Source organism: Oryctolagus cuniculus, chromosome 15 (assembly GCF_964237555.1).
Source record: "Oryctolagus cuniculus chromosome 15, mOryCun1.1, whole genome shotgun sequence".
NCBI lineage: Eukaryota > Metazoa > Chordata > Mammalia > Lagomorpha > Leporidae > Oryctolagus > Oryctolagus cuniculus.
Genome location: NC_091446.1, coordinates 20,276,783 through 20,294,293, shown reverse-complemented (window position 1 = coordinate 20,294,293; position 17,511 = coordinate 20,276,783). Strand labels below are relative to the sequence as shown.

The 17,511-nt window shown below is 43.8% G+C and overlaps 1 protein-coding gene across 17 annotated transcripts in view; it reads left to right on the top strand.

Moving 5' to 3' along the window:
• Positions 1-779: 779 nt before the first annotated feature.
• The window catches only part of ADD3 (adducin 3), a 173,983-nt gene continuing 157,251 nt past the window's right edge, over positions 780-17,511 (top strand). For 3 of the 17 annotated variants that reach the window (XM_070057246.1, XM_070057242.1, XM_051824169.2), the window contains exon 1: positions 780-1,166. Coding sequence is in view for 2 of the 17 variants with exons in the window: in XM_070057245.1 (XP_069913346.1) it covers positions 1,864-1,909 (46 nt within the window). In the remaining 15 variants the exon portion in view is untranslated. Of the gene's footprint in view, positions 1,167-1,426; positions 1,910-2,005; positions 2,254-2,995; positions 3,352-17,511 lie in introns of those variants that run through there. The other 14 variants (XM_070057239.1, XM_070057238.1, XM_070057237.1 and 11 more) reach the window with 8 other exon arrangements.

Sequence of the window (17,511 nt, the reverse complement as noted above, 5' to 3'; positions counted from 1 at the left end):
TGTGAATGTCATAAAATCACAGAATTAGGAAATTTTAATTCAACTTCCTCATTTTACAAAATAGGGAACTAAGGGCCAAATACAGTTAGTTACTTGCTCAAGATCACAAAGGTAATTAACAAAGTCTGTACAAAGTAAATTAATGCCAGAATATTTTCCACAGTTTTCCCTATTAATATTTCAAGACCACACCTATGAACAAAAACTCATAGTCATTCAGTACTTAAATCAAAGAATATTAAAAATAAAATTTAAGGTCATAATGTGTCATGTGAACATATCACATTTTTAATAGTCTACTTCATAGATTCACATGCATTTAATTGTTAATCCACTTGAGTTTCTTAATTTTGCTGGTCATTGAATTGCCACTGAAATAGCATGTACTCTGCTATCATTTTATAGTTACTTTAGCTCTTTTTTGTCTCTTGATAAATGATATTGTGATTTTTATAACATATGAGTACATGTGTTCTAATACTGGCATTCACGGAAATTCTGCGAACTCTTAAAGGTTTTAGTAGGACTCAAATTGATTGGTCTCAGTGACATAAATTTTACTTTCTTATTCTTTTCACTCCTGTATTAAATATTAAAAGTCTTTCTTTATAAACTTATCATTTTAGTTCAAAGGTTGGACATTAAATATTGTCTCGTATTACTAATCAGTTTCAAGACACGCGATTTTATTTTTGCCATTGAGGTTGGGGCTCTTTAAAATTGTTGTTTCTAGCATCTCATTGACTCACACTAAAAACCAGAGCTTCAGTCCCTCGATCACCCAATTAATTTTAACCTTGACCTCCCACAGCTGTACTGCTTCTACACAGTCCCAAAAAAAAAAAAAAAAAAAAAAAAAAAAAAAAAAAAAAACCCAACTCCCTGATTCCACCCTTTCTGCTTCTCGCGAAGCAACAGTGGAGAGGAAAAACAAAACCCATTCCTTTAAGAAAGATTCCGCCTCCTCTCCCCAGCAAGCGCCCAAGGGTAATCGTGGAGTCTCCACGAAGTCACACACTTTACTACTGCGCCCCGGGAGAAGCCGCGCCGCCGCTGTGTGGGGCTGCAGCGGGTTCCTGTGCAGCACTGCAGACTGCACACCTCGACAACCGAGACGCAGGCACGTCCACCACCCTGGACTCCAGGAAGCCTTGGCTCTTCAGCGGGTGAGCAGATTCTGTATCCATTTTGTCCAGAAGCTGTGGGAGAGGGGACGATCGTGGAAACGCGGTTCGCCAGACATGCTTAAAATGAATTATGTGAATCTGCCTTCCTGGAGGTGGGGGGGGGGGGTGTCTAGATTTGTGACCGGCAAATGCCCTGTACACTGCTGACTATTATCTGATGTGTGCCTTTAGCATACTTTTTTTTTTTTGAAATTCATAAAGATCAACCTTAATGCATGCAAAGCTTTCTTTCTTTCTTTCTTTCTTTTTTTTTTTTTTTGGCTTTTAAATGCAAGAAAACATCCAGCCACTCCCAATCTCTCCCTCAAATACTGCAGATATTTTAAAACGCCAAATAAAATGACAGGCTGAGCATTTAAAAAATATTGTTTTCTTCCCAAAGCCGGGAAGCCGTATCCCTACCATTCTTAAGGAGTATTTCAAAATATGAAGGCATGGTTAGATTTTGAGCAAACGGGGAGATGATGGTAGACTAAAAATCTGTGCAGCCCCAGTCCGGGGGAGAGAGAAAGCGAGGATAAAAGGAATCACAGCTCGTGCCAAAATGAGATTCATTTTCCACACTTCCTATGTGGGAAGAGGAAACTACATTTTAATTAGCGCATTTTTTTCGGGAGGAGACAGGGGATGAGGATGAGGGGGATGGCGAGAGGTATTCGAGGGGGTGAGGAAGGAAATGAAGTCGACGGTCGCCAGTGCCTTGGGAGCCACGAGAGATAAGGGTGGGGAGCGAAGTTTGCTGTGTGTGTTAGGGTGGGGTCGACCCAAGGGGCGTGAATCACTGGAATGGCGCTCGGAGGGGGTGTGCAGCGGGCGCCTTCGTGCCCGCGGAGGACGTGCGTGCGGGAGGGCTGTGGCGGCCAAAGGCGCGCGCCGCCGGGAGGGCTATTTCGAGAACAGGTTGGGGTGGGAAGCGCACGCGGGCGGCGGCGGGTGGGCGGCCCGGTGTCACCTGTGGATGTACCCTCCACCACAGCCCCGCAGGCGTGAGTTGCAAAGTTTGCTCGGCCCGGGATTCGTCTCGAAGGCCGCTGTGGTCGGCGCCCGGTCCCTTCGCCTGCCTGAGGTCAGTTCTCAGAAGGTTACGAGGTGCGAGGGGCCAGAGCGCGAGCGAAGGTTTCCGACGGGTCCAAAGCGGGCAGAACTGAGGGCGCCCCTGCCCAGCTCCTCGGTGGAGGGGAGCTGAGAGGGGGCGCCCCCCAAAGCAGCCATGCCGAGAGGGAAACCCAGGCCCCTCCAATGCGGGGGGCGTGCGCAGTGTGTGGAATCTTGGCAGTGGCCTCCCCCTCAGAAGACCCGGCAGCCCGTGTGGGCGGTGGAGGCTAAATCTGAAGCCGCGACCCCAGCCTCCAGCTTGGTGGCGGGGCCCGGGATTCGATCAGGTTAGGGCGGCAGACGTTTCCGAGGCGGCCCCCTCCCCCTCGCGGTTGGGTTTCCGTCGGGGTAGTTTCCCCCTCCGGCCCTCAGGGGACGCCACAGATCCGAGCCGCATAGCCGGAGGAGGACGTTGAAGAGGCGCCAGGCAGCCGCCCCACAACAGGCCCTCCCGGCGGCCGGGGTCCGTAGGCCCCCACGCCTGGGCTTCACCGGTGGAGAGGCTGCGGTCGAGTAGGGGGCCCAGGGGGCGGGGCCGGGGTGCGCGAGGGCGCGAGGGGCGGGGCCAAGGCGCGCGAGGGGCTGTGAGAGGCGGAACCACAAGGAGGCGGTGCCGCGACGCTCGGGGGGCGCTCGGGGGCTGCGAGGGGCGGGCCTAGAGGGGGCGGGGCCAGGCGCCTGGGGGCTTGGGGCGGGGTTTGGGGGCGAGGCTAGGGCGGGGCCAAGGGACGCTCAGGGGAAGCTCGGCCAGTCCCGCCAGAGCGTGAGCCGCCAACCCGTAACGGTCGCCAGGGCGAGGGGCGGGAGGGGAAGGAGTGGGGTTTAAATTATATATTTCCACAGCAGAGCGAAAGCGAGAGGCGTCGGTGACCCAGGTGTCGCAGCTTCCTGCTGCACGAGGCTCGGCGTCCAGGTCCCTCCCCCCTCACGCCCCCTCCCCTGGCTCTCCCCTCCCCTTTGGAGCGGTGCGGCGCTTAAGAGGCGGCTGCGGCGGATCGGGCGACCGCTGCAGCCCCGGCGGCTGCGGAGGAAGAGGGAGGGAAGCACAAAGCCGGCTGCGCGCTGCGAGGTAATCCTGAGGGGACGGGAGGCGCCGGCGTTCCGCCCCTGCTCTCGGCCGGGACGCGGCGCCCGCACCGGGGCTGGCTGCGGGGGCTCCTCCCCGGGGGTCGCGCGGGGGTGGGGACTTGGCGTTGGCCGTTCCCGCGCCTCAGGTGAGGGGCGCGTACCTGCGGGCTGGCTCCGGGGCGCGCGCGGCGTGGGCCGGCCGCTCTCGGGCGGCTGCTGCTTTCCCCTGCGAGGGCCGGGAGCTGTGTAAGACCCGGCTGCAGCTTGGGGCACCCGGGGGTCCTTCAGCCCCGAAGGTGCGCTCCCAGAGGGTGGGAGGTTCCCGCGCTTGGACAAGGTGGAGGAGAAAGGGAGGGAGGGGTGGCTTGTTCCGTTTCTCTCTTCCTCCTTTAAGAAAACTTGTGTTACAGGGTGGAAGTGTTGACCCCCCCCCCCAATCTGCGCCCCCATCCCCCCGGCGCGCGCGCACACATACACACACACAAACACGCACACACACACACACACACACGCACCACCCTCCAAACGTACACACGTTAGGTTGCGCTTCCTGCGCGGAGTGACAAACAGAGTTGGCCGCGGATCTGTTTCGCGGGTGGTTGGGGCAGGTCCAGCCGCTTCGGAGGAATGCTGCCAGAGCTGAGGCCAGACCGCAGACAGGTAGAAGCAGCTGGGCCTCTAATGAAAAGCCACGAATGGCCTCAGATGCACTGTTTTGTCGTTGTGGAGACTTTAATGGCCAGTAGGTGCCCCTTGAACATGGAGAGCGTAAGGAAAAACCACTAATATCCCTGGCACATGTCCTGCTGGAGTTGACCTACTAGAGTGGTATGGGATTTAACTCCACCGAGAGGCTTGGAGTGAGGATTACTTGCAAGGTTGAAGGAGGAATTGATAAGATTCTGAGGGATGGGACCAGCTACGTAATCGTGTGTGCATTTTTACGTTGAATTATGCGACTTCTTAGATTGAGCTGTAGGAAATGGTTGCTTTCTTTGAACGTATTCCATGTACCTGGTGCCAGGTACATCCTTTGGTTTTGGAAGACTTCTAGTGGGACTGTTATTAAAGGGAATTAAAGTAAGAGTACATTGTAATTTGTCGTTTTTAAATTAATGTGCTTGACCATTAAGGTTTGTAGTGATGATCTGGGACTGACTCGTTTGTAGGGTTAAGTTACTTTTGGAGTATTCATAGAAAGGTTTTAAATCTGTCTCCATTTCATTCTGCTTGCACAGAAACTCATTTTCTTTTGCTAAAAGCCAGCAGAGTAATTTTGCAGAGGGAGGACCAGGGAAAAAAATGGCCACTTTTTGCTGTATTTAACTCTTCATGCGTCTAAAGAGCTCAGTCTATGCTAACTCTTAAAGTTGACCTAAATTGCTGGCATGTTGGTAATAGTTGCTTTTAAAGAAAAACAGCCATGTTTCTATTTTGAATGTTAAATGTAACTGAAGGAGTTTTTGAGGTAAGTCTGAGACTTTCCATAGATGGCAGCTTTTGACATGTGTGATATCAGGAAATGTTTGGCAAACGTTTGACATGATGTAGGTGATCATGTTGCACTTAGGAAATCTGTATTTTGCATGGTAAGAGGATTATATTTTCATAATGTTGACTGAAAATGAGAAAATTATATTGTACACTTTGCTATTTCCAACCCCATTTTTCAATAATGTTATACTGGAATAAATGTGAGTTCTGCTCAATGATCTGGATTTGGTTTTTGTAAAACCAGAATGTGTTTTGAAACTTAGAGGACATAATACTAACACAGTTCACCACTCACACAATCCTAAAGCCTAAATACAAGGTAGTGTCCAACTTAGGAGGTTTGTAAGGTTTCCTGAAGTAGACTTATCATGACCGAGTGCTTTTGTCACAGGTAAGCTTACAGCTGGTTAGCTGGTTAATCTCCCACATCTCAAATTAGTTGATGAGTAGTCCTTGGTGGCAGCATGTACATATATGATGAGGGAATGAGAAGTATTTCAGTGGAGGGAAGAAATGACATGAAAACATAGAAACCCAACTCTGAACAACTGAGTTCATAGAAAGAAGAGCAATGATCCTGTCAGAACTGTAGCTTAACCACGTTATGGTATGTAAAGTGCTTGACATAGAGTCTGTATCCAGTAAGTGCTTTTTTGTTTATCATCAGTATATAAAATGACATGTGTTTTGAAGGCAATTAGTTTTATCATGCTGCTCAGTGCATGAAGACTCAGCAAATATTTGTAACAGCCATTGTTTACTTGCTTTACCTCTGTGCCAGGCAATATTCTAAGAGCCTTATATGATTTAATTTACTTAATCCTCTGAACAACCCAGTGATTTAACAGAGGCATGGGCAGGCTAAGTATCTTGCTGTTTCCAAACCCAGAGTCAGGGCCTGTGTCACCACTGGAATTTGGAACTGTTTCACTCATGGTAATCTTTACAAATCAATGAAAGGTGTTTGTAATATTCTGAAGACAACCAGATGCACATAGCATTTAGCCACACCCTCTTGTATTAATACCACTGAATGTGTTTACATCAGAAGGTTTGTGTTTAATCTGTATTAAGTAGTCACCTTTTGACTTTGGAAGAAAGAAGATTGTTTTTTGATACACACAACATATGTTTTACTAAGATACCAGAGTATGTTATCTGTTTAATTAGTGAAGATTAAAGTTTTTTTCATTTTAAGCTTGTCAGTTGAGTAGAGTTCCAAGTGGCCCAGGGGGGTACTAATGCCCATAGGAAATTCTGGTTCTGCCAGAAATCTGTAGGCTTGATCTTCCTTTTGGGTACCACATTAAACTGAGATGGATTTAGCTTAAATTTATTCTAAATTAACTTTCCTTCTAAATTAAGTTTCTTCTAAATTAAATGAAAAGATATAACTTGTACCTTATACTTTGTCTCATTCCTTAAGGAGCTGTGTGTTGCTGCTTCACTGTTTTAGTTGATATGTCAAGAAATTAATTATAATCTAAATTAGGAGTTTTTAAATAGTGCTTAGAATTATTGTAGATAGCTGACATGTCTTTTGATGATTTAGTGAAATGTTACTATTAGAAAAAAGTTTGAATATAGGTATGTTGAATTAAGAAAGCACAAGTATATTGAAGACACGGTTGCTAACCTGCTTCTCACACTAAATTAACACTTCTTTATTTTTAAAATTTTATTTTATTTATTTGAAAGGCAGAGTTAGAAAGACAGACTGACTGACAGAGAGAGAGAGAGATTCCATTCTCTGGTTCAGTCCCCAAATAGCCACAGAAGCCTGGAACTTCACTGAGTATCCCACTTGGGTGGCAGGGACCCAAGCACCTGGGCCATCTTCCACTGCCTTTCCAGGTGCATTAACAGGAGCTGCATCAGAAGCAGAGCAGTCAGGTCTCAAATTGGCACTAATATGGGATACCAGCATTGCAGGTGGCAGCTTAACTAATGTGCTGTGACACTGGCCCCACACCTCTTTTTTTTTTAACCATAATTAATATTTAGTATTCTTTCAGGTTTCTCTGAGATATTAATGTAGAGTTTGAATAGAAAAAAACTTTAGCAAAGAGTGATGTTCTTCCTTTTAAACACAGACCAATTTGAAACTATTCAAACCAAATTTGAAATTCATTGGTTATAGGCTGGCATGGCATTGAGATTCAAAGTGAATGCCTGAATACTTTATTTCATATCTTCTGTGTTAATGCTCATCATTTGAACTTAGGACCCACACCACAGTATTTATAGGTGAGATTGTATGAGATCCTTTGGGTTCTGCCAGAGATTAAATTCTACTGGCCAAAAGCCAGTAATGTAATATATACAACTCAAATGCAATGAGTTGTATATATCAAGGGTATTCTCTAAAGTATTTGTACAAATTAGAAGCCTTTCTCTAAGACTTGGGGAAAAAATGTCTGTTATCTGTTAGGTGAATTTATGGTAGTCCCCCCCGCCACCCAAGGTTTTGTTTTCTGTGGTTTCAGTTACTGAGTCAACTGTGGTCTAAAAATATTAAATGTAGGGGCCAGCATTGTGGTGTAGTGGGTAAAGCCTGTGACACCAGCATCCCATATAGGTGCCGGTTCGAGTCCTGACTGCTCTACTTCCAATTGAACTCCCTGCCAACGTGCCTGGGAAAGCAGCAGAGGATGGCCCAGATATTTGGGCCCCTGCACTCATGTGGGAGACATGGAAGAACCTCCTGGCTCCTGACTTTGGTATGGTCCAACCCTGGCCATTGTGGGAGTGAACACATCTTGGGAGTGAACCAGCAGATTGAAAATCTCTCTATGGCTCTCCCTCTCTCTCTGTGTAACTCTTTTCTTTAAAAAAATTAAAGTATTAAATGGAAAGTTCCAGAAACAGTTCATAATTTTTGAATAACTTATTACAGTGTATTGTTGTAATTGTTCTTTTTTATTATTATAATCTTTTATTGTGCCTATTTTATAAATTACTCCTTAGCATAGGTATCTATTTATAGAAAAAACAGCATATTATGTGGTTTGATATTATCCATGGTTTCAGTCATCCATGAGGGGTTTTGGAACATATCTCCTGCAGTTGTGGGGGCCACAGAAAAAGGATAATTATTTTTCTTCTAGCAGTAGCTAATTATGGACACACACTCAAAATCATACTACTGGGAAGAGTTTCTTTCAGGGAAAGTTAAAAGTAATTCACATGGCTTTTATTAAGTAAATAATTGTTGAGTATCAACAGTATTCATAGAGCAATGACTTTATCTGAAAATTGGGTAAAAAGAGGTTTGTGGACTTATTGTTTATTTTATAGCATGTTTGACTTTAATAATGCATCTCTTTATATCTGGATAAATCTCAAAATAAGATTAAAAATCAAATTAATTGTAAAAAAAATGGCTTTACTTGTCCTAAAGCCTTAGGATGCATAGATAATCAATCTCTGGTTTCCTTAAATTATTTTTGGTTGAATATCTTTGAGAAAGCTCTATTAATTTCTTTCAGGCTTCTAGGACATGACTTACTACATTTGAAGGAGCGGTTTAATGAAAAATATCCTAGAAACCTCAAAGAATGAATGTGGTTTACAGAGTTGTCCAGTATCCAGCATAATCCTAATAGTAGCATGAGTACCAAAAGGTATAAAAAGTATGAAACTAACCCTTGTTTTTTTTCTTTTTTTTTAAGATTTATTTATTTACTTGAAAGTCAGAGTTAAACAGAGAGACAGAGAAGGAGAGGAAGACAGAGAGAGGGAGAGAAGTTTTCCAACCGCTGGTCCACTCCGCAACTGGCCACAATGGCTGGAGCCGTGCTGATCTAAAGCCAGGAGCCAGGAGCTTCTTCCAGGTCTCCCACCTGGGTGCAGAGGCCCAAGGACTTGGGGCATCTTCCATTGCTTTCCCAGTCCACAGCAGAGAGCCAGACAGGAAGTGGAGCACCCAGGTCTCGAACCAGCACCCACATGGGATGCCAGCACTGCAGGTGGCGGCTTTACCTTCTATGCCACAGCACCGGCCCCAACTCTTGGTTTTAAAAAACTTATCATTCGTATAAGTTTGCTTCTAATTTTTGTATGTATGTGTGTTTAAATGTTTGTTTATTTGAGAGGCAGAGAGTAAGAGCACATCTGCTTCTTAAGTCCCCAAATGCCTATCCAGGCCAGAGCCAGGAATCAGGAACTCAATCCAGGTCCCACATATGGCTGGCATGGAATCCAGCTACCTGAGCTATCACTGCTGTCCCCTGGGTCCATGTTAGCAGGAAATCCAGAAGCAGAGCCAGGACTTAAATCTCTAAAATTGTTTCTTGAGAAGATAGTGTAGACTAGTTTTAACTATGCTAAAAGCAGAGCTGTTTTGTACATGACGTGTAGGCTACAGCATATGTTTATGTCTTTGGAATGAGGCCAGATCTAAATTGAGCCTTTACCTGATGTTGTGCCACCATATACATTACACTTACATTTTTTAAAAAGTTGGCTTTATTTAGATCTTAGTTGGAGATGGTAGGTCTTGCTGATGCAGGATGAACTTTGAAACCTCCTTGTTTCAAATTCCTTGAAACTAGGCCTGAAGATACTATGTGTAGGCAGTACATTAACCAGCCTTTAAGACTGCTGCCTCCTCAAATAAGGCTGCAATTTGAATCTAGGGTTATGAAAATTTTTTCTGCAGTGGGCATACATGATTTCCAAAAGGTAAAAATTTCCCGCAGCCAACTAGAGGATGAAACCACTTCTGTAATATTTTTTTTTTTTTTAATTTATTGAGAGAGAGAGAGAAAGTGTGAGAATTAGCTCCCATCCACTGGTTCACTCCCCCAAATACCTCCAAGGGCTGGGAGCTGGACTAGGCCAGACCAGGGGCTTAGAATGCCATCTGTGTTTCCCACGTGGGGGCAGGAGCCAAATTTTTGAGCCATCGTCACTGCCTCCTGGGCTCTGCATTGGAAAGAAGCTGGATTCAGGACCTGGAGCCATGAGTCAAAACCAGGCACTCCAGTGGGAGGTGCAGTGTTCCCAGCCTGAAGCTTGCTCCTATTTCTGAGAAATTTAAAGGTAGTAACATAATGTTCTTAAAATGAATGTCTCAGGAACTATACTGTGTATGTTAGTGAAACAAAATCATTTTAATGCTCTTATTATACATTAAGGCAAACAGTGGATTAGGCAAGACCATAACCTAACTCCAAGTGACACATGAAATTGCTATTATTTTCACTTTTTCTCATGCCCCTGTTGGCTTATTCTTGTACTTTCTTACTCTGCCTCTCCCCTACCAAGGAAATGCTCCCCTTCTTGGATTGAAGGAGAAAGGACAGAACAGTATAGGTGTGAGTCACTCTGCCTGTATAACTTAGCCCCCCGTGGTTGTTTATTGGTTGCCTACTAGAGGAGCTACAGTTCCAACAATATAGAAGACAAGCAGGGGGCCAGTAAAGCTGCCGCCTGCAGTGCTGACATCCCATATGGGCACCAGTTCAAGTCCTCGCTTGTCCACTTCTCTGCTCCTGCTAATGCACCTGGGAAAGCAGCAGAACATGGTCCAAGTCCTTGGGCCCCTGCACCCACATGGGAGACCCGGAAGAAACTCCTGGCTGCTGGCTTTGGATCAGCCCAGCTCCGGCCCTTGTGGCCTTTTGGAGAGCGAACCAGTGAATGGAAGATTTTCTTTCTTTGCCTCTGCCTCTAACTCTGCCTTTCAAATAAATAAATAAATAAATCTTAAACAAACAAAGGAGATAAGCAGGTTGGAGAAGTGCTGAGTTGTTACTATCTTGGAGATTGGTGTATGTCTTTAATTTGTCACGAGTAGCAGTATTTCTGTGAAGTTCTTACTCAGTGACTCAGCTCATCCTGGGCAAGGACAACATTTCCTTTTCCATACAGTCTTCTCATCCTGCCATCTTTTGATCTGCTGGAATGACTAAACACTGTAGCAGAGAGATGGGTTGATTCAGAGTCCTCATGATAGAGATAATTAGACTTACTTGGTATATCTGAAGAAGTATATTTTAGGGCTTAAGGCCTCCCAAGGGACTCTTAAAGCCATTGTACTTTTTAATCCTTCAGAAGTTAGAGCCAGCAACTATTAGTTGCATTGTCATTTCTCTTCTCATTTATCTTCTTAGAACATGAGAAAAAGATTCTATAAAGTTAACCTTTTAATATCTGAGAAAGTGGTTTAGGAAGGGCGTTGATTAGCTCTCAAGTAGAGTTGTGAATGGAGGTAAGTGCTTCAGATGAGTAGAATGCTTCCTTGCTGCTCTGCTTGAGTGTCATGTAAGAGGTGGAAAGGGGAAAGAGATAGGCATTTAGGTTGATACATTGTTTTTATTCTTTCTTCCCACTCCTAATCCTTTAAAAAAAGAAAAAAAAACCTTTAAGGCTCTGTTCCTCTTACCTTGCTTTTCTCTTTTGACTTACTGTGAAGGCTGAGGTCTCTCTCTCCAAGAGAAAGGTGGATTTTTTTTTTTTTTTTAAGATTTACTTATTTGAAAGAGTTATGAAGAGGCAGAGAGGGAGAGATAGAGAGAGTCTTCCATTCACTGGTTCACTCTCCAAATGGCCTCAAAGGCCAGAGCTGGGCTGATCAGAAGCCAGGAGCCAGGAATTTCTTTCAGGTCTCCCACATGGGTACAGGGGCCCAAGCACTTAGGCCATCTTGTACTGCCTTCCCAGGCCATAGCAGAGAGCTGGATCAGAAGTGGAGCATCCGGGACGTGAACCAGTGCCCAACTGGGATGCCAGCACTGCACGCAGTGGTTTACCCACTACGCCACAACACTGGCCCCCGAGAGGTGGAATTTTTAAGGTGATGTCTATCTGGTTGCTTAAAAATTAGGCTTGCAGTTGGAGATTGTGCTAGAAAGAATTTTCTTTTCTCTCCACACTGTCTGCCTTTTGAATTTCAAATAAATATCTCTGAAACAGATGTGAGAAACTTTATCACTTGATAGTTGGGAGCCATTATGTATTTGTAAAATAAATCTTATCAGTGGATCAGAAATTTATGCAGCATTAAACAATTTTTAGTCTTTTTTTCCCCAAAGCTAGCTTTGCAGTGATTTTTGTATTAGAATGTTTGATTCTTTTTAGTGGGTCTCAGAAATGTTGAAAGTAATACCTCTCATTTTCCGCCTTGGTGAATGTGGATAATGATAAAAATCATAATTCTATGAATACTTCATTATTGTTAGATACCCTAATGAAATGTGTGATAGACAAGAACTTGGTCACTAACTGCTGAGAGTCTGGCACCACTATCACAGAATGGAATAGGGAAGGGACCTATTATGCCTGAATGACAAGAGTGAATTTGCTTGACATAGTGAAGGCTCTGAGAAGCTGATTACTTGGTAATCACCTGAGTTAGGTGATTTATATTATGTTTGTTGTCTTTTTTTAAAAGATTTATTTATTTACTTGAAAGTCAGAGTTACATAGAGCAGGAGAGGCAGAGAGAGAGAGAGAGAGAGGTCTTCCGTCCTCTGGTTCACTCCCCAACTGGCCGCAACGGCCGGAGCTGCGCCTCCTCCTGGTCTCCCACACGGGTGCAGGGGCCCAAGGACTTGGGCCATATTCCACTGCTTTTCCAGGCCATAGCAAAGAACTGGATCAGAAGTGGAGCAGCTGGTACTCGAACTGGTGCCCATAAGGGATGCCGGCACTGCAGGCGGTGGCTTTACCAACTATGCCACAGCGCTGTCCCTGGTGTTTGATGCCTTAAAACCAAAATCTTGGGTCCCCTCCCTGCTGTGGCACAGCACATTAAGCTGCCATGTATAGTGCCAGCCTCTCATGGGTGCCGGTTCTAGTCCTTGCAACTGTGCTCCTTGCTAATGCTAATGAGCCCCTGCACCCTTGAGCCCCTGCACCCATGCGGGAGACCTGCAAGAAGCTCCTGGCTCCTCTTGTCTTCAACCTGGCCCAGCCCTGGCCCATGTGGCCATTTGGGGAGGGAACCAGCAGATGAAAGATCTCTCTCTCCGACTGTGACTTTCAAATAAATAATAAGCAAACAAACAAAAAAATCAACAAAATCTCCTTGGGCTCTTTTAAAGTGGCTGGCTTGACCAATCTGCTTTTGATGCATGTGTTTCCAGAGAGATTGTGACTATCAGTTAAGTGCTTTGAACAAAGAATTCCCTGCTTTGTACCACACCCGAATGCCATAGAAGATACTTCTGGACTTCATTTAATTTGGGCTCAAAGGGAGGAGTGCCATCTACTGAATAGCCAGCATCAAGTTGAGCAGCTCCTAAGTTTTCCTTGCAGAGCTATCAGCCAGTTCCTGGAGAATCCAGGCCCAGACTCATTTGGAGGATTTGACAGGATCTTAGTACCAAGGGGAATTGTTGCCTGCTCAAGTTTAATTATGTTTCTCAGCATGAGGCCTAAACACATGATGAAGAACTAATTTAGCACTTGTTGGAATGCATGGGAAAGGTGAGGCCTTCAGAAGTTATTGAAAAGAGTCTAGCAGTGGTGAAATCATTTTTAAATTCAATGATAAAGAAAATTGTTTTAATGAGACATCTTAAGTCTGGCTCCTTGCACACAAAGATCTCAAGATATACTCAGCTGAAAATCAGGAAACAAATCATTTGTTTAAAATTGATGTTTTAAGAGAACTTGAGTATTTTGATAACTGTCTCAGTTTCTAAGGCAGTGATACCTATTTGATTGAAGTCACTCTTTCAGAGTGGGTTTTGTTGTTCTGGTCTGGTCTGTGCAAGTGGTCTCCCGTTTTGTTGTTAAGAAACTGTCTGGTAGTAGCTGTGGGAGGAACTGGAGATAGTAGAACCACTTTAAACCTCAGTAGAGCCTCAATCTTACCAAGGAGGCAGGTACCAAAGCCAGTGCACTTGGTAAAGTGATAAGTATAAATACACAACCGATCGAAAAGATAGGGTATATGTCGATGAGATTTCACAAATAAGACCAGTGTAAGCAAATAATGAAGGATAGAAATAAAAGGGAGAGAATGATCCTGCGGGGAAAACAGGACACACAGCAGACTCATAGAATGGCAGCACTCCTGCCTCAGAATCAACCCTTAGGACATTCGGATCTGGGTAAAAGGTCCATGAGAGTCTCACAGGCATGAAAAGCCATGACACGGTGGCAAAAAACAATCTAAATGAAAGATCCTGGTGAACAAGACCCCAGCAGAAGGAACAGGCCATCAAGGAGAGAGGCGCCTTTCTCTGAAGGGAGGAAGGAACCTCCACTGTGATATGGCCTTGACTAAACAAGTTCAGAGTCAGTAAACTCAAGGGGCTTCCATAGCCTAGACAGCTCATAGCAAGAGTCTCGGGTGATTGCTGACGTCATAAATAAGAGTGCCAATTGTTAATCAACAACGGGAGTCACTGGGTACATGCTCCCCACGTAGGATCTCTGTCCTTAATGTGTTTTACTATGAAACTTAAAAACAACACTACTAGTCGAACAATACCCTATACCTTGTGCGGTTGTGTGAGTGCAGCCTGTTGAAATCCTTGCTTAGTATATACTAAGTTGATCTTCAGTATATGAAGGTAATTGAAAATGAAACTCGATGAAGGGCAGGATGGAGAAGGAATGGGAGAGGGGAGGGCCATGGGACGGAGGGAGGTTTGAGGGGGGAAGCCACAACAATACACAAGTTGCACTTTGTAAATTCACATTTATTAAATAAAAAAAACCTATATAACAAACAAAACCAAAAAGAACTTAATACTTTACCCCTTTGGTATTTTTTATGTTCTACTTAAAACTATTGGTTGAACTCTGTAATTAATACACAATTACTCAAGTGTTTAATTAATGCTATAATTAGTACTCAAATAGAATTTTACACTTTGTGTTTCTGTGTGGGTGTAAACTGTGGAAATCTTTACTTAATATATGCTAAATTGATCTTCTGTATATAAAGATAATTGAAAATTAATCTTGATGTGAATGGAAGGGGAGGGAGAGTGGGAGAGGGGAGTGTTGTGGGTGGGAGGGAAGTTATGGGGGGGGGAGCTATTGTAATCCATAAGCTGTACTTTGGAAATTTATGTTCATTAAATAAAATAAAATATAAAAGAAAAAAAATAAATTACTTGAAATAGGCCTGCCAGAGGCAGACAAGAAGGTACTTTGACAATATGAATTGAAAGAAAGTTATGAAATTATTAATATAAAATATGCCAGACTGTTATGTCTATTATATATACTTATTTCATTAGTAACCATATTTTATACTCCACTAACCCCCCCAAGGATCATGTTAAGTACTTTACATAAATTATCTGAAGTTTAGTGAAGTAACTTGTCGAATATCATACAATTAATAAATGTTAGAGACAAGATTTGAGCTCAGAATTAATTCCTTTAAACACTGTGCGATACTGCTGATTTATTTAAGCTTATTATTGTTTTTGACTGCATAGAAGATTTCAAGTAGAATTAGGACAGTATTTTTGCCTCTGCTGGAAAATACAAGTACTGTTTTTGTTTGGAAAAAGAAAGGAGGGGGCAGGTGTTTGGTCACAGTAGTTACCACTTGGGACGCTTGCATCCCAAGTCAGAGTGCCAGTAGGCATCCTCCCTTCACTTCCCATCCACCTTCCTGCTGATGTACGTTTTAAAAGGTAGCAGGTGATGCTCAAGTACTCCTGCTGCACGCAACAGAGACCCAGGATGAGTTCTCGGCTTCTGGATGCTGTCTGGCCAAGCTTTGGCTGTTACAGGCATTTGAAGAGTGAACCAGTGATAGAAGGTCTCTCTGTCTCCTTTTTTTTTTTTTTAATTTATTGTTGTGTGTGTATATATATATACCTTGCAAATAAAATGAAAAGAAGTTAAAGTTTTTAAAAAGCACTGAAATGGGTTAATAAAATTGAGATTTTACTAGAATCGGGAAATATCCATGAGAAGGACTTTTAAATATATATATATATATATACACATATATATATATTTTTTTTTTACAGGCAGAGTGGACAGTGAGAGAGGGAGACAGAGAGAAAGGTCTTCCTTTGCCGTTGATTCACCCTCCAATGGCCGCCACGGCCGGCGCACCACGCTGATCCGATGGCAGGAGCCAGGTGGTTCTCCTGGTCTCCCATGGGGTGCAGGGCCCAAGCACTTGGGCCATCCTCCACTGCACTCCCTGGCCACAGCAGAGAGCTGGCCTGGAAGAGGGGCAACCAGGACAGAATCCGGCGTCCCAACCGGGACTAGAACTTGGTGTGCCGGCGCCGCAAGGCAGAGGATTAGCCTAGTGAGCCACGGCGCCGGCCCCAAATATTTTCTATTGGATTTTCCTATGGTGTTAATTTTTTGTTCTTTTGCTGTTTTGCTTATTATTGAAATGTGGAGTGAATTGTTTCACATTTGGGGCATGTGCTTAAAATACGCTGCTTACTTGGGTTGGGTTTTCTGCTGGGTTTATTTATTTTATTATTACATTTTTTCTTTTTTTTATTTGAGAGGCAAAAAGAATGACAGAGACAGGGAGAGAGCTCAAATTCCACCCCTACAAATGTTCACAACAGGCAGGGGCTGGGCTAGGCCAGAGCCAGGAGCCAGAAACCAAATCTAAGACTCCTACATGGGTGGCAGGAACCCATCCACTTGAGCCTCCCAGGGTTTGCTTCAGCAGGAAACTGGAGCCGGGCATTGAACTCTAGCACCAGATACAAAATGAGAGTACCCTAATGACCAGGCTGAAACTCATCCCCAGGTTTATTTTTTTTGTGAGGGCAGGAGGTTGGGGATTTGTTAATTACTTTTCTGTATTTTGCTTGCTCCTAAATATTTTAAGTGGTTGTTCTTTTCAATATGGTAGTAATATTCCATGTCCACAGTCCAATAAAATGTAATAATGTGCCGGTCTGAGGTCCTGGGAGAAACCCAGCTTTCTGTGCATGTGAAGCATGTTCTGACCATCAGATGGGCACCATACCTCATATATATGTATTGATACTTTATTGAATGTGTCCTTTCAATGAAGAGATATTTAATACCTGGCTCCTATTATGAGTTGTATTCTTGTTTGTTTTTAAACATATTTTGATCTCAGAAGACATCCTTATTAACTTAAAAGGAAAAGGTCTTTAGATTAGCTTGAAAGGTTGGGAATTGTTTTGGTATAACAAAAAACTCCTACTATCTCAGTAGAATCTTGGTTAAGTTGTGTATTCTAAACCCATTCATCCTTTTTGGGCTTCTTGGCTTTTTTCCTTCCATTATAAATGAATTATACTTTACCTTAAACCTTCCATAAAACCCCCATAGGGTATGAAATACACAGCTCCTTGGAATTTTGACTCCCATTTACTGTCAAACATAGGAAAGGTCAGCAACAAGCAAGATCACTGTATAAAGATGTTACTTGCCTATGTGTGATAAATGCCAAATGCCAGGTAACAGGAAACAAATGCTATGGTACTGGTCAGGAAAATAACACCATAGATGGAGTGGTCAGAAAAGGCCCCCAGGAAAGAGGAATAAAGCTGGGCCTTAAAGGGTAGGTTGGGGTTTCATTAAGTAGAGAGGATGGAAAATATTTTGGCCAGAAATTACTGTCTTAAAATTACATTTTTTTCTGAAGTATGATTAAAGAGAGTTTGTAACAGTGGTTCAGTCTTTTCCCAGTGTAAGGCACTTGAATGCTATAACATACACTTATTCTTAACAGTGTCAAGGA